At 44.5% G+C, this 20,773-nt stretch overlaps 1 protein-coding gene across 1 annotated transcript in view; it reads left to right on the forward strand.

Annotated features, from left to right (window-relative positions):
- IFT81 (intraflagellar transport 81) overlaps positions 1–20,773 on the forward strand; it is a 227,136-nt gene that overhangs the window by 148,330 nt on the left and 58,033 nt on the right. Inside the window, exons 12-13 of the mRNA XM_089676578.1 lie at positions 2,476–2,625; positions 20,421–20,549. Coding sequence (XP_089532704.1) covers positions 2,476–2,625; positions 20,421–20,549 — 279 coding nt within the window. The remainder of the gene's footprint in view (positions 1–2,475; positions 2,626–20,420; positions 20,550–20,773) is intronic.

Here is a 20,773-nt window from a genome sequence, read left to right on the forward strand (position 1 = left end):
GCAGGAGGATTTGTTTCACCACTGTGTATCACCTGAGGCTAGTTACTTCACCGGGTATATGCAAGGGTATATAACCACTTTAAATTTATCTTTCTCGACCATTGACTCCGGCAGCAGTTTTTCTAGAATGTATGATTCTTGCAAGTTTTTAGCCCCCAAGTGCATAACTTTACATTTGTCAAGATTAAATCTCATTTTCCACATACGTAGTTGCCCAAATAAACAGTGCATTGAGGTCAGCTTGTAAGTTGGAGACATCTTGTAAGGATGCAGTAAATTAACTCTGTAGTTATAAAAATCACACTTACATGGCAAATTCTTTAAAATATAGGTATTACAGTTGCAAGAAAAAGTATGTGAACCCCTTGGGATTACGTGGAGTTTTGCATGAATTGGGCATAAAATATGCTCTGAACGTCATCTAAGTCACAACAATAGAAGAACACAGTCTGCTGAATATAATACTACACAAACAGATGTTGTCATGGTTTAATTGCACATGTTCTCCGCTGATCATTTCTGTTTCCTACACCACAAATGATCGGAAATCAGCAACGATCCTCATGATCGCCGCTGATCTCTGCTTCATAAAAGGACACCATAGTTAGACAGCGTTGTGGGGAGGCAGGGTGTGCTGCTAACCACGCTATCTCTGGATCCAAAGCACCAGTCAAAATGGGGCTACATGCACTTTGCCCCATGGGGAAAGGATGGAGAAAATAGGTTTATGTTATGACATCTTATTTGAACCGCATTATTTTGAGGAAATTATGGCATAATGATTCCTCTCAAACCTATTACAAAGAAGTGCACAAACTTTCAAGTGATATTTTTTGTTTTTTCCTCTCTACCACATCACTACCTCTGTTTAGACACTTCCTCAAACTGTCATTCAAATCATTGTCATTGGTGCACTTCCCAGAAAGGGAGGTGGCCTTGTTGGTTTTAAAGTAAATCTGTTTAATGAATGTTAAAGACCTATGCCCTGCAAAATATAGTTCATCTGAACCACAGCATGAAGGACGAGACTATGTATTGGAAATGAGCCATAAGAAAACAACATGTACATATTGCCTTCTGCTGTGAGATTCGTCCATTTACAAATCTAATAAATTCTTTGATCAGAAATGTTTATACCCAGCTTAGATCCTAAAATGTTTTGGAACAGAACCATTGAAAACATTGTCTTAATATAGCTCATGATAACAAAGAGGTTAGGTTTTATTTTAGGCAAACTGCTGGTGCTACTTTCATGGAACATTAATAGAACATACAGTTTCTCTATGAGACATGTTTGTTTATAATATCCGTAGATTACATTTTTATATTGGGACAATCTTTGGAACTATTTATATGCCCTGATGTTATCATGTCATCTGTAAAAAGGAAACCTGAATAAGCAATGGCTGATGAGCATTCATTCTGTGCTGCTAGTAATGAATAGCAGATCTTCAGTTGTTTGATTATGGCTTTGACTAAAGAAAAGTCATGGAAAAATGAATTTGTAGTGACCTTGTAGTTACTCTGTAACTATGTAACTATGAAAGGAGTCCCTTCAACCAGTGATAATTTTGATGTCAAATTTCAATTTAGTTTCAGTCATAGTCTTACTAAAATGCCATTTTAGTTTTAATTGTATTTTAGTCACCTGAATTGTTTTAGTTTTAGTCCTATTTTAGTTGAATAAAATAGTGTTAGTTTAGTCGAAAGTAATATTTTCGTTGACAAAATTAACACTGCCTTCAACCCATCTTCTTTTGCCTTCCACTGCTTTGTTACTTTTTGTTCACCATGCCTTTTGCTACTTTTCCCAGATATTCCTGCTTACCATCACTGTGCTCCAAGTTTACTTTTGTGTTATGGAAGCAAAAGTGTAGTTTAATTTGCTATTAAATTGATACATTGAGGGTGCAATAGAAATTATGTTTTTAAAAATGTTTTTTTTTTGTCTGCAAATCAGCTTTAGAGAAAATACAAATTCCTTTCCCCAAGCAAGTCTGCAAGTTTTACTAGAGCTGGTTTCCAGACAAAAGGAATGTATCTATTTAGTTTTTACAGTGTTAATAATATCTCAAAACGTTTTCTAAAATTCTGCTTAAAAATTATGTAGCACCAAGCACCACACCCCTTCTGATCTTTTGCTTTGCACTCCCTACTATGGCAGCAGCTTCTTCACCTGATTTTTACTAACCCATACAGGGGCGGACTGACAAATCATGGGGTCCCCGGGCAATAGGGGATCATGGGGCCCCTGTGTCCTTGCCCACACTCAAAGCACACCCAAAAAAGCCTATAAAAGGTACCAGGGGCATTTCATAGGGCCCCCTACTGACCCTGGGCCCTTGAGCAGTGCCTGAATGCTCGAATGGTCAGTCTGTCCCTGAACCCATAACATCTGTAGCACGATCTGTGGTCTCTGTTCCATGACCACATACTTTCTCACCATCACAGATAACACTTTTTTTTTTCTTATAGTTTAAACGTTATTTGAGCAAGCTCAGAGGAAAAAGCTTAGTCTTTAAAAAGAAGCGTCAAGAACTGGCCGATCTTACAGCAGAATGTGGAGTTCTTCAAAGAACAGAGCAAGTCCTGAAGCAACGCCATGATAGCTTACAGCAGCAATTGGTAAGCTTCCACATTGATTAGGGCCTGGGGGAAGAAGAAAGAAGTAACAGGTTGTTGTCCGTAGATGTCTGAGGATATATTAGAGGATGTAATTGAACACATTTGTTTCTCATGAGTGCTAATTCATATTGCAGTAGCTCATAGCAACCAAACAGAATTCACTTTGACCAGTATGATATAAAATCCAATTGGCTACTGTGGGTTACTGCTCTTATGAATCAGTCACTAATAATTTTTGAGTTACTGAATAAAGAGTTATTACTGTTATAAATGTAGAGTTATGCTGATCACACATGGATAAAAATTCAGCCATGTATGGGCTGAGTGGTTGTACAGAAGTTGATCTACTGTTCTACTTCTGTGCAACAGCCCTGTTGGAAAATTTCCACTCGATCGCTGCCACCGGGTATCGCCAGTGGCTCTGATCAGATTATTCTGATAGTGGGGAAGTCTTCCCACCATCAGAATGCAAAGGCACCTCGAATGTGTAGATGGGGGAATCAGGTCATTTTTTTTTTGTTCAGCCAACTGGTTGAAGGAAAAAAAAAAATCATCTATGGGCTGCCTTTGCATTTAAAAATAAGGGCCTCAGCATCAAAGAAATATTATAGTTTACTGTTTCAGAGGCTGAAGGTATTGTGTAAAGAACAATTGGCTGGAACTGTGCATGCCATGTTTCTATTGTGCAGGTGATTATCAGTGTGGAAACTGTCTATCCAAATGACATGACTATGTCTGGAAAAAAAGTCTGTTCTGTTGGGGTGTTCACAAACGGGTTAATTTACTAAAACTGGAGAGTGCAAAATCTGATGCAGCTCTACAAAGAAACCAGTCAGCTTCCAGGTTTTTTTTGTCAAAGCCTTATTGGACAAGTCGTAGTTAGAAGCTGATTGGCTACCGTGCACAGCTGCACCTGATTTTGCACTCTCCAGTCTTACTAAATCAACCCTATAATGTGCAAAAGTGATTTTATTTGAACATAAGATTGCCTCATTATATGGTGCAGTAAAAATACCTAAATTTAAAGACAATGAATATTTACAATAGCTTATTTTAATTGGTATAGCTACCATTTTTAATTTGGGTACATTACACTGCTCAATTTGTATGACATCATTTTAAAACTGGTTCTATAGACAAGTGCTGGTTAACAAAGTGAGAGATACTCTTGGATATGTTGAAGAGAATTTACATAGAGTGTGATTACTTGGTAACTTGTGGAGTGGTTTAGACAAAGTGCAACACTCAAAAGTTGACAAGAAGCCAAAATAACTTCAGAGACTGTAACAGCACATGGATTTCCCATGTCTATTAAGGGCTTCGGCAAAATTATATTGGCCCTGTTCTAAGTTTAAGAATACTGATGTTTTATTTATAGATATTTTGTGAGATCCACATTGTGTATTTATTTGTAATTATTATAGAACTCAGTATCTGTTTATTTCATAAGACATGATGATTCTGTAATACAGATTTATGCTACCTGTATAAGATAATATGCTAACATAATTTCAGTTACCTGTTTAAAGTGAATTTATAGCTAATAAAACAGAGGTCCTTACTCAGTGGGGACATATTACAGTTTAGTTCCCATTTTACTCTTTGACGCTGCCTTAAAGTGGAATTCCAGTTGTCACGGACTGCCAGTGCCTCTCCCATCCCCCGCCATATCCCTCCACCCCTCCCTTCCCCCTTGCACATTCCGATGTCTGTGGAGCTTCCATGGACAGGGCTGGGCCGGCCATTGCCAAGGCAACCTAGCCGCGTCCCACATGGTTTTCAAAAGACCCGCACAGGAATAAGCCCTCCTCTCTCTGTTCCTGTCCATGCTGCTGGAATCATCTTGCTCCCAGAAAGATGCTGGGAGGCTCGGGTGAGGGGGACCGAGCCTCCCCAGCCATCCCCCCTACACACTCTGCAGACCCCCAAAAGGTCAGGACTGTAGCCCTCTGCAATACCCCAGGGTTGGGAGTCTCCACAGCTCTGCATGAGCCTTCCCCTCAAAGGTCAGACCCCACAGCTGAGACCCTGCCAGACCCTACAAGTCTGTAAGCCTGTCTACTGAGCACCCTTGCACCCTGTCTGTTGCTGAGTGCCCTGGGAGTTGCTGCTGAGGGACCCTGCACACTATCCGGGGCTGCGTGTCCCTGGAAGCTGTCTGCTGCTGAGTGCCCTGGGAGCTGCTGCTGAGGGACCCTGCACACTCTCCGTGGCTGCGTGTCCCTGGAAGCCGTCCGCTGTTGAGTGCCTGGGGAGCTGCTGCTGTCTGCTGATCGCTGGTTGTCCCTGGAATGCCGACCGCTGGTCGTCCCTGTCTGGAGCCGCCTGCCGCTGAGGGTCTGCAAGCTGCTTACCGTGAGTGTCCTGAACTGTCCCTGTTGTGCGCACTGACCACCTGTGTCTTGAACTGTCCCTGTTGTGTGCACTAACCACCTGTGTCTTGAACTGTCCCAGCTGTGTACACCGAACACCCGTGTTCTGAACTGTCCCCGCTGTGTGCATCGACCACACGTGTTCTGAACTGTCCCCGCTGTGTGCACCGACCACCCGTGTCCTGAACTGTCCCTGTTGTGCGCACTGACCACCTGTGTCCTGAACTGTGCCTGCTGTGTGCACCGACCACTCGTGTTCTGAACTGTCCCCAGTGTGTGCACCGACCACTCGTGTCCTGAACTGTCCCCGCTGTGTGCACCGACCACCCGTGTTCCGAACTGCCCCGCTGTGTGCACTGACCACCCGTGTCCTAAACTGTCCCTGTTGTGCGCACAGACCACCTGGGTTATGCACTGCCCTACTACACGCCTAGACTACCCTTACTTGAACCGCCCCATGGCGTGCCCGGAGTATAGCTACTTATGGTGCCCCTGAGTGCTTGAGCCATCGCTACCCATTGAGTCCCCGTGAACCCAATGTCCCTAGAAAGCTGGGTGGTAGCTGTGCTGAGGCCAGACTCCACAGCTAGAGTCCCGTTGAGTCCCCGAGACCCCTGCCCAGGGGTAGATTGCCGCATGTTGCCCGAGGTCCCTGCCCAGTGGTAGGTTGCCGCCTGTTGCCCGAGGTCCCTGCCCAGTGGTAGGTTGTCGCCTGTTGCTCGAGACCCCTGCCCAGGGGTAGATTGCCGCCTGTTGCCTGAGGTCCCTGCCCAGTGGTAGGTTGCCGCCTGTTGCCCAAGGTCCCTGCCCAGTGGTAGGTTGCCGCCTGTTGCTCGAGGCCCCTGCCCAGGGGTAGATTGCCTGCCTGTTGCCCCAGACCCCTGCTCAGGGGTAGGTTGCCCGCCTATTGCCCGAGTCTCCAATCCGCTGTCCAGTTACGGAGGGAGCTCGGCTGAGGCCCCAAGCCTAGGGGGGAGATTGCCTGCCTGTCGCCGAAGACCCCCTGTGCCTGGAATCGTCCCTGGTTTGCGCACACATCACCCTCCCTGCCATTTCCCCATTGAGTATCTGTCATTTTGTTGCTTCAATAAAGCTTTGTGTGTTCCCCATCTTCTCCGTGTGCTCTGTCCTGCCTACGCTTCCGTTACACCAGTCAATAGCTATAAAAGGCAAAACCTACTCCTACCCCCATTCTAAAGCTATTCTATCTAACCCTGTAATGAAAAGATGCCTATACTCTATCACTATCCTGAAGGCACTCCGGTTCGGTCCCAGGCTGAGCTGTCAGCGGTGGCTTCTGTGTGCAGGAGAGGCAGCCAACAACGGATGCTCCATAGTAAGTCTATGGGTGACGTCATCTCCCAGGCATTTTCCACCTGTTGTCAGCTCTCTCCTCCACACAGAATCTGCAGCTAGAGATAGGACCAGAGCTGCTTCAGAATAGGTAAGTATAGGGATCTTTTTTTTACAGGGTTAGATAGATATGCTTTAGGATGAGGATGGGAGTAGGTTTAGCCTTAGTTGGCTATTAACTGGAATTCCATTTTAAGAGTCAATTCACTATTATTGCCTTGTAAAAGTTTACCCTTTGTCTTTATTTAACCACTTGCCAACCGCGCTATAGCCGAATAACAGCTACAGCACGGTTATCCAGTCCTGGGAGGGCATCATATGACATCCTCCCAGAAAGCGCCCTCCTGCGTGCCCCTGGACACAGCTGATCACGTGATGTGGTACACTGCCAATCACAGCTACCTTTTACCACGTGATCAGCCATGTCCAATGACACAGCAGATCACCGGGTAAATGCAGTTGCCAGTTATCGGCTGCACTTTCCTCACGCTGTCACTGCGTGAGGAAAGTACTGCCAATAACTGGCAATTGTCAGAGGACGAATCGGCACTGATGATCAGTGCCCTGATGATTGGTGCCCATCAGTGCCACCCACTTGTGCCCATGAGTGCCTAGTAGTGCCACCCACTTGTGCCCATCAATGCCGCCCAGCAGTGCCGTCAGTCAGTGCCACCCATCAGTGCCTATCTGTGCCGCCTATCAGTGCCCATCATTGTTGCATATCAGTGCTGCCTATCTTTGCCACCTCATCAGTGCCGCCTATCAGTGCCCTTCAGTGCTGCCTATCAGTGCAGCCTCATCAACGCACATCAATGAAGGAGAAAAATTACCTGTTTGCTAAATGTTATAATAGAAACAAAGAACAACTTTTTTTTCAACTTTTTTGCTCTTTTTTTTGTTTATAGCGCAAAAAATAAAACACCCAGTGATTAATAAACACCTCCAAAAGAAAACTCTATTTGTGTGAAAAAATAATAAAAATTTCATATGGGTACGGTGTTGCATGACTGCGCAATTGTCATTCAAAGTGACAGCACTGAAAGCTGCAAATTGGCCTGGGCAGGAAGGGGGTACAAGTGCCTGGTAGGCAAGTGGTTAACCACTTGCCACTTGCCTGTAGTAGTGGCACAGGCAGGCCAGGCAATGTACAACGTACATGTAAATAAATTTGGCTGAAACATGGTGATCAAACACATAGGACTCTTTGTTCACAGCACAGCGATCTGGCTTTTTCTTGCAGGGAGAAAAGACAGCAAAATCTTTTATTAAAAGCAGCACATATTACACACATTACATATGTTAGACACACAGTTAACCCTTGATTGCCCCTGGATGTTAACCCCTTTGCAGCCAGCGTAATTAATACAGTGTACATTGTACAGTATTATATCTAATCACTATATTAAGGTCAATAGCTACGTTAATGTCAGTTAGCGTACCTCCCAGCAAGTGTCTGTTAGTGGCAGATTGCTTGCCACGGTATCACAGTCCTACTATAAGTCACCAATCTCTGCCATTACCAGTGACGCATGTATAGCTGCGTAAATTATACATTAGTACCATAGTTATACCATAGTTTGTATGTGCTATACCTTTCTCACAAACCAATTAATATGTACACTTATTTAGATTTTCTTTTTTTACCAAAGACATGTTGCAGAATATGGCCTAAGTTAATGAAGAGAATTGATGTTTTGATTTTTTTATTGGATATGTTTTATCCACTTGCCCTCTGGAAGATTTGTCCCCCCCCCCCCCCCCTTTGTGACCAGGCCATTTTTTGCTATATGGTGCTAAGCTACTTTGACAATAGCGTGGCCGTGCAATGCTGTACCCAAATTAAATTTATATAATTTTTTTTCATGCAAATAGAGTGGTGGTATTTGATCACCACTGGGTTTTTTTTTTGCACTATAAATGAAAAAAACAAAACATTTTGAGAAAAAAAAGCAATATTTTTTACTTTATTAAAAAAGCCCCAATGGTGATCAAATACCACCAGAAGAAAGCTCTATTTGTGTGAACAAATTACATAAATTTCATTTGGATACAGTGTTGCATGGTTCAGGAATTGCCAGTTAAAGTGGAACTTTAGTCAGAAAATTAAGTCCTGCTAGATCACTTCAGGCTGGCCCCTTTTGCAGGCATACAGTGGGGATCGAAAGTTTGGGCACCCCAGCTAACAATTTGTATTAATGTGCATAAAGAAGCCAAGGAAAGATGGAAAAATCTCCAAAAGGCATCAAATTACAGATTAGACATTCTTATAATATGTCAACAAAAGTTAGATTTTATTTCCATCATTTACACTTTCAAAATAACAGAAAACAAAAAAATGGCGTCTGCAAAAGTTTGGGCACCCTGCAGAATTTATAGCATGCACTGCCCCCTTTGCCAAGCTGAGACCTGCCAGTGTCATGGATTGTTCTCAACCATCGTCTGGGAAGACCAGGTGATGTCAATCTCAAAGGTTTTAAATGCCCAGACTGATCTGACCTTGCCCCAACAATCAGCACCATGGGTTCTTCTAAGCAGTTGTCTAGAAAACTGAAAATAGTTGACGCTCACAAAGCTGGAGAAGGCTATAAGAAGATAGCAAAGCGTTTTCAGATGTCAATATCCTCTGTTCGGAATGTAATTAAGAAATGGCAGTCATCAGGAACAGTGGAAGTTAAAGCAAGATCTGGAGGACCAAGAAAAATATCAGACAGAACAGCTCGCAGGATTGTGAGAAAAACAATTCAAAACCCACGTTTGACTGCATGATCCCTCCAGAAAGATCTGGCAGACACTGGAGTTGTGGTACACTATTCCACTATAAAGAGATACTTGTACAAATATGGTCTTCATGGAAGAGTCATCAGAAGAAAACCTCTTCTACGTCCTCACCACAAAAATCATCGTTTGAACTTTGCAAATGAACATATAGACAAGCCTGATGCATTTTGGAAACAGGTTCTGTGGACCGATGAGGTTAAAATTGAACTTTTTGGCCGGAATGAGCAAAGGTACGTTTGGAGAAGAAGGGGCACAGAATTTAATGAAAAGAACCCCTGTCCAACTGTTAAGCATGGGGTTGGATCAATCATGCTTTGGGGTTGTGTTGCAGCCAGTGGCACAGGGAACATCTCACTAGTAGAAGGAAAAATGGATTCAATAAAATTTCAGCAAATTTTGGATGGTAACTTGATGCCATCTGTGAAAAAGCTGAAGTTAAAGAGAGGATGGCTTCTACAAATGGATAATGATCCTAAACACACCTCGAAATCCATGGGGGATTAGATCAAGAGGCGTAAACTGAAGGTTTTGCCATGGCCTTCACAATCTCCTGACCTCAACATAATTGAAAATCTATGGATAGACCTTAAAAGAGCAGTGCGTGACAGACAGCCCAGAAATCTCAAAGAACTGGAAGACTTTTGTAAGGAAGAATGGGCAAAGATACCTCAAACAAGAATTGAAAGACTCTTGGCTGGCTACAAAAAGCATTTACAAGCTGTGATACTTGCCAAAGGGGGCAGTACAAGATATTAACTCTGCAGGGTGCCCAAACTTTTGCAGACGCCATTTTTTTGTTTTCTGTTATTTTGAAAGAGTAAATGATGGAAATAAAATCTAACTTTTGTTGACATATTATAAGAATGTCTAATCTGTAATTTGATGCCTTTTGGAGATTTTCCATCTTTCCTTGGCTTCTTTATGCACATTAATACAAATTTTTAGCTGGGGTGCCCAAACTTTCGATCCCCACTGTAGCTATATAAAACATTAAAAATAAGTGCCTATACTGTTTAACACCTTGGCGCCAGCGCCTCCCAGCCCTTTAAGAGTTTTAGAAGCCGGGGTGGGGTTTTAAGGTCACGTGACCGCCGTGATTCGCCACCACGGCAGTCACATGATCAGGAAAGGTCCCAATCGAAAGAGGAGATCTGGACCTTTCCTTGAGTACCGGACATGTGTGCTGGAAGAGTGCAGGGCGCATGCTCTCAGCACGTTTTTCTTAATTACACGCAAATGTGCGGCCGCTCAGCATCAAGTCCCAGACGCCGGGATGCCGCACATTTGCGTGCGGCCGGCTCGTAGAGGTTAAAATCCAGTAATTCAATGTATCACTCTGCTCTGCACATGCTCAGTTGCTCTCCCAAGTTGCTCGAATTTGTATAGGCTGATCTGCTGGCAGTCTAAAGATTAAAGCAGCACTAAACCTACTGATTTTACAGTTTCAAAAAACAATTGCGTTCCCGGCATGCCAGGAATGCTAACTGTTAAGTTGCTTGTGTTCTTAACCAAACTGTCAAACCATTAAATCACTGGTGTTATAATGATTATATGTTCCGCACCATGGCAACTGCAGATCAAGCAGATGGCAGCTTCCTTGACTGAAAAGAATAGGAGGGTTTAGTTCTGCTTTAACTGCTGCTCAGGGCTCTGGGCATCAACAAAATGGCAGCCTCCAGCAAGAAGAAACAAGAACAATGCTCACACTAATTTTGGTAGATTAATTATTAATTTGGAATGTATGTTCCTTTCTAAAGAACATTCGTTTTTATTAATTGCTAAAAGGTCCATGTGACGGAGGGTAAGCGGGACAGAACACACAAGGCAGACGGCAAACACTTAAAGCTTTATTAAAACAGACAACAGTCACTCAATGGGGAGTGGAGTAATGCAGGGAGAGAGAGTCCAAAATACTTGTAATCCAGCCCCAGTGGGCAAAGTTAAAGTCTCTACAGCAATTTGTAATCCGAGAGGCAGTTCATAAGCAGTCAGATAGCACAAGGGAAGCATACACTCACGCAAAGCTGATGTGGTAGCCTCAGGCAGAGCTGGTGTGGTAGTCTCAGGCAAAGCTGGTGGCATTGCATGCAGGGCTGATGTAGCTTCTGGGGTCCCCCTGCTCCAATGGGGATTAGGCAGAGTCTGGCCACTAACGTCCCGCCGCAGCTGGGATCCCTTAGTGACTGTACGCAAAATGGAACAACAAGAGAGACCAGTACTGGCCTCTTAAACCGCTGAGCAGGACGAGAGGCGGAGGGGGGTCATTAGCAGGTGACAATGAAGAGAATGGACAGGAATGGAACTACAGTAATTTAATTTGCAGCTGTAAACGGAAAGGACCAGTTGAACAGAATGGACACAATAATTCAATCTGCAGCTGTAAACAGTGTAACAGTGTGGGAAAATACATTAGTACAAAGGTAAGGCACTAATTAGTGGTGTATACACTAATTGAATTTGGGACCTTTTGTGGAGGGGTGAGTTAATTACAGCTAGGGGCCTTTGGCACACAGGAGTGAATACTAATTGGAGGATGCCCTCCCTATGGCCAGGAGGTATTAGGAACAAGGAATTAATACCTGGAGATTAATAACTAGGCTGGCAGAGAACTCATATCGTGACAGTCCACTTTAAAGTAGTGCAGTGCTGAATAGCAAAAAATACTCTGGTCTCGAAGGGGGCAACATGTTCTGGAGGGCAAGTGGTTAAATAAATTGTAGAAATTTTCAGTGTTTAAACTGTTACTGGTTTCCCTAAATTGAAATCTATAAAGATTTACTAAACTGAAGAAAACATCCAACAGACAGTGGTACTGTTATTTTTTTAATTTGATGCCCTCAAAAGTTTGTCTTTCATTACCAGTCATTTTTTACCCATTGCAGTTCTTCAGTGTGTATGAACTCTTAATTCTGAACTCATGGCACCAGACACAACAATAATACAATTATGTGTTTGTTAAAAAATCATTACATATATTAGTAAATTAAATTAAATATCATGTACCTTGTTAAAGTGAGGAGAGGGCTTCCCTTATACCTCTGGTCGAAGAGGGCACAGAGTGGCATGAGTGCCAAATCTCCAATCTAGAGATGTCTGTAGAAACTCTGAGGGGTGGCTTTGCTGGCAGGTCATCTTGAAGATAGATAGATGTAGGATTTTAGGAAGAGCAGGGCTGCAGAATAGTCACTGCACAAGACAGGATTTAGATTGGTTTAGCAGCTGGTAGCTGAATTTGGCAACCATGGAGACAAACCGTAGGCAGTTTAGCAGGCAGAGTTCTGATCAGAAAGCAGGATGAGGTTACACCTGGGAGTCAATAAGGCATGGGTAAGTCATAGTAAGGAACTAGCCAGGTCAGTAACATGTAAGCAGAGTAGAAGGTGGTCTGAGGGTAAGCTCAGTGAGCAGAGGGTAGGCAGAATAGAAGCATGTCCAAAGGCAAGTGGGGTCAGCAACGGATATTAGAACAACAGCATCAGGTCACGATGTAATAACTTAAAACCATCCAGCAATTTCTTAGTTTAGCTGTGATCACTAAATAGACCCATGCAGCCGGCTCACATAAATATGCATGCAAATGGAAATGCCTGGCTATTACCCTAGGCACTAGGCCCCATGTCAGAGGAATGCTTAGGAACACATTGTCTTGTAATGCTATCCTGACTGTATTGTAAGCATACATTTTTAAAAAACTTTCTTTATTTAGATGAGGGTTTTGCCATTACGATAAGAAAAAAAGAAAAAACATCAATTGCATGCTATGCAATATAGTTTCCACATAATGAATAAAAAGCAGAGGGTCAATATATACAGTATAGTATATTCAAACAAAGCATAATGGTATTAGGGGCTTAAAAAAGAAATTAAAGGGGGGGCACTCCTGAGCAGCACCCATGATGGCTGCTCGGGAGGCGCGCTCCTCGCCCACCAAGCACATCGGCCACTTTGACAGCTCTCTGGGGGGTCAGCCAGCTACCCACTGACCCTCCCCGGATCGCTGCCTCCCCAGCCGCTTTGATGGGGAAGAAAACTGGGGCTGCCTGTACCTCCAGTGCTTGGCAGGCCGCTCCGGAATTTGCAGCCTACCCACCGGAGGCCGCAAATGGATCCCTGGCCTCGAGCCAGGGGCACCCCTGCAATCCCCTGCACCGACCCTGCGAGATGCGGAGCTCCTGGATCACTTTAAGTTTATGCTCCAGATCGAATTGTCCTCCGCTACTTCCAAACTGGCAGACCGCCTCTCAGGAGAAATCAGAGAGCTGGGCAACCAGACGAATGATCTCGAGGATAAAATGGATACTGCGGCCACGGTCATTGAAAGCCTTGAGCAGAACCTGTGCGACCTTAAGAAAGAATTGTCGGACGCCGCGGCAACTTGCGCTTACGGGTATTCTGAAATCCTCACCTCAACCACTTCTGCCCTGTTTCAGGAGCTGACCCCTGCCATTCCCATTGACCATCTCGAATTTGACTGCATACACCGTGCATGTTGTTTTTCAGACGGCTGGAGAGGCCTCCAAGAGACATTATTATCAAAATCACCTATTACTGCACTAAGGAAACCATTCTCTTGGCTGCCAGGAACAACCCAGACCTCAGCTTCCAGGGGCATCGTTATCAGCTCTTCTCGGGCCTTTTCCAGATCACTCTGCAGAAGCGCCACCAGTTGAAGCCCTTCACTTCGGTCCTGATAAATCGCAGTATCAAGTACGCATGGGGCTTTCCATTCCGCCTCACCTTCGTCTACCAAGGCCGTAGCTACTCTGTAGCCACGCTGGAGGAAGCCCACTCTCTCCTAGAATCCTTGCATCTTATCCCACCAGAAGGCACTGTGCAGAGTCTGACACATTCATCTGGATCTCAAGCAGGGCCACCTCATCTTGGCCGCCTCTGGCAGAAGGCATCCGACCGGAAGAGGGCCTTTCCTAGGACCCCTCTACGATCTAGTCCAACCTGTTCTTCAGCCTTTTCTGCTGAGCGGATTACACTGATCTCATCATGGCTTTGCCCCTTTGAAAGTGCGCTCACATAATATCCAAGGCTTTAATCCGTCTCCGAAGCGGTCTAACATTTTTCATCACCTCAGATCGCAACAAATTGACATGGTATGCTTGCAGGAAACCAGATTTTCCCAGTTCTCTGCCCACGGTATCTATCACCTCATTATCCCACTTTCTACAAGGGCTCGGCTCCTGAGAAACGACGGGGTGTTCTGATAGCCTTCAAACGCAATCTCGCTTTTAGCTGTGTTTGGAATGTAGCGGACCCCACAGGCAGGTACTTGCTCCTGCAGGGCAACCTTTTGGATCAGGAGGTCACTTTTGTTTTTTATTACACTCCCAATCGCTTTCAGCACAAATTCTTCTCACATCTCTGTACCATCATTTCCCGACACTCCAAGGGCCTTCTTCTTCTTCTTCTTCTGGGGGATTCAAATGTTACCTTATACAGTAGTCTGCTCTAGATGGGCGCTATGTTCGAGGGGCGGCCCCTTCTCACGACTTAGTGCAGGAGGAATTCATGCGCTCTCTCCTGCAGTCTGCAGAGCTGGCAGACATTTGGAGGGAACTTCACCCGACTGAACACGACTTCACATTCTACTCGAATCCTCATAATAGTTTTTGCATAATTTACCACGTATTTATGAATGTTCAACAGCTCCCTTTAGTCAGGTGGATAGCTATCCCTTCCTTGACTTGGTCAGACCATGATCCCCTGGTTCTACTTCTTACACATTCGGGGTTGACACGGCGCCCTTTTCACTGGCGCATTAATGAGTCCTTATTGACCACCCAGGCCCCTTGCCAGCAAATTGAATCTTCCATACGAACATATTTTACGGAGAACTCGGAATCGGTTTCTTCGGCAGTGCCCCTGTGGAAGGCGCATATAGCTACAGTGCGTGGTCACATTATACAGCTGTCTGCGGCACGTTAGTGGGAGTGTCGTCTTTTGGACCTTCACTGTCTGCTAGCCTCTGTGGATGATCGTTGGAAGTAGCACCCGTCCACGGCCCATAAACGAATGCGGGACGCCCTTGCAGCAGAATTGGACTTACTTGCTTCTTCAGAGACTGAACGGTCCCTGCGTTGGACCAAACATACATTTTATACCTGTGCTAATAAACCAGATCTGATGCTGGCTAGGAAACTCAATTCCATGGTCTGGTTGTGACTCCCTGCGGGAGGCTATACCTCCAATCCTCAGCAGGTCATCTCGCGTTTCACGGACTTTCTTTCACGCTTATACGCCAAACCGAATCCCTTTCCGTTAGCTCAGGCGGAAGCGTTCTTTCAAGATCTACAACTCCCTGGATTGTCCGAAGCGGCGCGGGTTGCCCTTAATGCAGGTCTAACTGTATCAGAAGTGCTTCAAGCTATCAAATGTTTACGGTTCACCGTGACCCTGGGTCTTGGCGACTTTTCAGGTCTCTATTACAAGAAATCTGCAACCCTGCTGGCGCTCTTTTTGGCTGGTTATTTTAATGAATTGCGACAGGGTTCTTTTCCTTCTCCGGGCGTGCTTAGAGCTCATATCTCAATGATTCCTAAGACAACGGAAGACGTGCAGGAACCACAAGCCTTCCGGCCCATTTCTCTTCTTAATGAGGATCTGAAGATATTGGGCAAGATTCTCAGTCTTCGTATCAATAAATATTTGCAGAGTCTGGTCCACAGGGACTAAGTGGGATTCATCCCTGGGAGGCAGGCGGGTGATAATGTTTGTAAAGTTGTTCACCTTGTACACCACCTACAACAGGGCAAAATTCCGGGATTTCTATTGTCTTTAGATATATACAAGGTTTTTGATTCCCTATCCTGGGAATATCTGCGGTTTGTGCTGTCCCGTTGGGGCTTTGGGGATTCTATCCTTTCTTGGATCCAGGCCTTGTATTCTTCCCCCTCGGCTTCGGTTAAGTGTGCAAGGTATTTCTCAGATCCTTTTCCAATTTGGCGAGAATGGGATGCCCCTTGTCTCCGGCGCTCTTTGTCCTGGCGCTGGAGCCACTGGTTTTGGCTCTCCAAGTAGAGTGTAATGTATCTGGTGTCCCTTATGCTGGACAGGAATTTAAGTTGAACTTTTTTGCGGGCGATGCCCTGTTGACTCTCACTAATCCTTTCATGACGCTTCCAAACTTACAATGGGTCCTTGCGTGTTTTTCTTTGATTTTGGGTCTCCGTATTAATTTGGATAAGACTGTTGCTCTCAATATCACTTTGGCCTCAGATTTGGTTTCATGCCTGTAATCCCACTTCCCTTACAAATGGGCTTCCTTTTCCCTGTAATACTTGGGCATTCTCCTGACCCCCACTTATGGCTCTTTGTTTACTGCAAATTATTATCCATTGCTTCGCTCTGTGTCCTCCTTTATGCAGTCTTGGCAACTCCAGCACCTGTCCTGGATTGGACAGGTTAATTCGGTGAAAATGACTATCCTGGCTAAATTATTGTATTATTTTTGCACCGTCGCAGTGTGGGTTCCTTCTCATTTTCTCAGGTTACTTCAGGCGATTTATCTGGGCTGACAGACACCCCAGAGTCTCCAGAAACACGCTTTTTGCCTATAGACTGAATGGAGATCTTGGGGTGCCTAATGTGGCTAAGTATTACTAGGCGAGCCAGATTGCCCCCCTGTCTATGTTGCTCACTTCCTCTTATGTTCCTCTCTGGGTCCTTTTGGAACTACCTAACTGTGCCCCCTTTGCGACGTTGATGCTTTTATGGCTCCCACCGGCCCAACACCCCGAGAACATTGAGTCCCATTTTGCCATTTTGCTTAACGGACTAAGAGTGTGGGATTTGGTACAATACTCTAGTGGCTTGATGTCGCCCTTTCTGCCCTTGCTCCCGATTTATCAATAATCCTCTTTTTCCACGGGGTCTGAATCAGCCAGGGGTGTTCTCTTGTTGGGTGGCCAACGGTTTTTCACAGGTGCGACACTTTGTGACCTCTCGATCCTTCCCCCACCTGGAAATTTCTTTGGGAATCACGGGAGATCCCTCAGGCAGAATTTCTCCGTTACCTTCAATTGCGACACTGGTTGACCTCACTGCGTGGCACTTCTGCCTTTCCATATCAGAAAGCAGCCTTTGAACAGCTTTGCCAACAGCGTCCAGGCGCCTCGGGTCTTGTTTCCCTACTATATGCATCCTTGAATAGGTGCCCAATTCGTAATTCTCTATCATATGTTGTCCAGTGGGAGCGTGACTTGGGGATGGTCGTGGATTTGGAGGATTGGAATAAGGACTTGTCATTTGTAGCTAAATGTTCATTTATTACGGCCATGCTGAAGGCGGCATACAAAGTACTGTTTTGTTGGTATTGGGTCCCGGCTCGTATAGCCCAGGAGAACCCTGCCTATAGTGATCACTGCTTTCGGGGTTGTGGCCATCGTGGAGATGTGTTGCATAAATGGTGGTCATGTCCGAGACTGCTTCGTTTTTGGTCTCGTGTCTTTGGCCTTCTTTACACCTTGTTCCATCTCTCTATACGCCGAGAGGCTTGGTGTGCTTTGCTTCATTGTCCCATATCGGGCCTGTTGGCTCATCAGCAGAAGTTGGCTTCTTATGTGTTTCTGTCGGCCACTAGAACAATTGCCCAGGAAGAGCCCGTCTGTCCCTCTTCAGGGGGTGCGGGACCGTATGACCACTCTGATGCTCAATGAACAGATTTCGTGTATCCGTAATGACTCCCAACGTAAATTTTTGAAAATATGGGAGCCGTGGTTGACATATGCTTTTCCCATTCTCCCTCCGGCTAGTGTGGGTTTATGACACTGTATGGTATTTGCATTCCCGGATCCCTGCTTCTGGTCTTGTTTTCTTCTTCCTTCTTTACTCTTTTTTCCTCTTTCTTTTTTGTTTGATTACATGAGGCGATAGATATTTGCCTTTGGCTGGAAATTTTTGTTGGTGTTATATCACTGTTTCTGTATTTTATGTGTTATTGATAGCCCCTACGTGGGCACGCCTCTTGCATTGTTGGAGTTACAGTACTGATTTCTTTATTTTTTATGTACCATTGATAGACCCTGCCGGCGTGTCTTTTGCTCTAATCCTTCTTGTTCATTTGTTTACAAAAGTTAATAAAAACCATTGAAATACAAAAAAAAAATTAAAGTTGGTTAGGTGTGGGGGAGGGCAGAGGGCGAGAAGACAGGTAAGATATATATGGTTGCTGCCTCAATCAAATTTACGTCTGCCGGTACCTGCATCTACTAAACTGAGATAGGGTAAAGGAGGTGAGGGCAGATGTAGGTGATGAAACTAGACTCCTAAGACAAAAAGTATTATCAGAACAGCAGGATCAGTGAAGGGTGAAGAAGCCAGGACAGAGCTCTGCATAGCTGCTGCTTTCATCCCGGAAGAGGGAAAGCACCAGATGTTAAAAATGGAAAAGTATCTGGCCATTTCACATAGCGTAGGGCCAGTTAATGGATGTTTCTAAAAGGAGACGGGGATATGTTGTCCTGCCCTTGGCAGACCCGTTAATGGTACTATTGAGCATCTAGTTCTAGCAAGACCCACAGTTTGAACTCACTGTGCTTGCACAAGTCTATTACTTGCACCATATGTACAGCGGTGTAGTAGCTTGCTTGATCTGGCAACTGCTACCCCACCTGTAGCTTTTGGCCTAATCATTACATCTCTGCTGATACGTGGAGCCTTGTCTCTCCAAATACATTGGATACTTTCCACTGTAAGGGATTCGAACAATGTCCCTGGGACATGTATGGGTAAGGTCTGGAGCAGGTACAGTAGTCAGGGCATGATGTTCATTTTTAAGACAATACACTTCTCCGACCGGGAGAGTGTGAGATAATTCCATATGCTGAGGTCTTTTCAAATAGAATTCAAGAGTGGAAGGAAGGAAGCTGAATTTAAATATCAAATCTGGGTTGGCTGGGATGTGTGTGCCCAAGTACTTGGGAGTTTGGGGCACTCAACAGAAAGGAAAACTAGGGCACAGGGACTTCAAAGTAGGTTCATCCAATAATACATTTAGGGCCTTTGATTTCTGCAGGTTACCCTTGAAGTTTGATAAGGAGCCATATTTCCAGAGTTTTATATAGGATTTGTAATGTAAAAAAGGGGGATGTCGTCATACACTGCAGTCTTGTGATGGTGACCCTGGAAAGATATGGCAGTAATATCTAGGGTATTGCCTGCATATTGTAACAAGGGTTCAAGGGATAAAACAAAAATCAGAGGAAATAGGGGAAACACTGTCTGGTGTAAGCACCCAAATTTAATTTGGTATTAGTCCCCTGGTATTTCTCTAGCCAGGTGTGCTGTATGTACATTTGCTGACAAGGAAATACTGTATAGAGCAAGGAGATGGCCTCATCAGTCCGCTATTGTTCCTTTGTTTTCCAATCACAAGTAGAGAGCATGGAGATTGTTTAGGTTTTTTAGCTTAATTGCAGTAAAGTCAGATCACCATACTTACAGTGCTGTCTGGCAAGGCTTTGCAAATTTCAGGGCCAGATATGTATTTTATCTGTGTAATTAGCTGTTTGCCTGAAGTTCAGCTTCAGTGCTGTTTACAGCTGGTGTGTTCTGTTTCTTTCTGCAGATTACACTAGCTGATGATGTGTTGCATTTATAATCCTTTTGCTGGTGATTTTATAATTTGGCGTTTGCAGAGATTGTAAAAATACACTTGTCATTGGAAGCCAGTGCAAGCAGAAAGTGGTTTTAAAGGTAAAAGGTTTTTTACCTTAATGCATTCTCTGCATTAAGGTAAAAAAAACCTTTCCATGTCAGCTACACCCAGCCCCCCATAAATACTTACCTGAGCCTGATTTCGATCCAGCGCTGTGCCTGTCTGCAGCAACACTGCTCTTCTCTCCCCTCTTCTCACAGGAGGCTTGGCAGCCATTGGCTCTTGCTGCTGTCAGTCAAATCCTGTGAGCGGGGCGTGGGGCTGAGCTGCATTGTGTATGTCAGTAGATGCACACAGTGTGGCTCGGGATCGAGCCCAGATGAGTGCTCCCATAGCAAGTGGCTTGCTAAGGGGGCACTTGGAAGGCAGGAGGGCTGGAGGAGAATCCCAGAAGAGGAGGGGTGGGGCTGCTGTGTGCAAAACCATTGCACACAACAGGTAAGTATGACATGTTTATTATTATTATTTATTATTATTTTAGAAAAAAAAACTTTTACAATCACTTTAAGATCATTGTACAACCACTATTACTGTTTTCTGTCAGTAAATTTTACTATGTATACAGGGTTTTATTCAAGTTGTGTAAGATAATTCTTCCATGACATTAATTATTTGATTTTCTCCAGCAAGCCATAGAGCAGAAAAGAGGGCTATCTGGATACAGTGACACCCAAGAAGAGCTGGAGAGAGTGTCTGCTTTGAAAAGTGAAGTAGATGAAATGAAGGGAAGAACTCTGGATGACATGTCTGAAATGGTAATTTTATTCTAAATATTTTCGTTACAATGCACAGAGGCAGAACTTAAGTGGAGTGTTTATATGCCTGAACTGTGTTCCTCTCTATCGAAGATTTAGAATTGTATTTATTGCCTAGCAGCAGCTGAGCTGTGACTATGAGGCAACCCTACATGCCTCTGTATCCTAACCATAGATAGCAGTTTCCTTCTGAGCACTGTGAGTTTACTCCCCTGGTCTGTGGC

This window comes from Staurois parvus, unplaced genomic scaffold, assembly GCF_062004578.1.
Source record: "Staurois parvus isolate SC_StPar_1 unplaced genomic scaffold, SC_StPar_1.0 ptg000014l, whole genome shotgun sequence".
Classification (NCBI taxonomy): Eukaryota; Metazoa; Chordata; class Amphibia; order Anura; family Ranidae; genus Staurois; species Staurois parvus.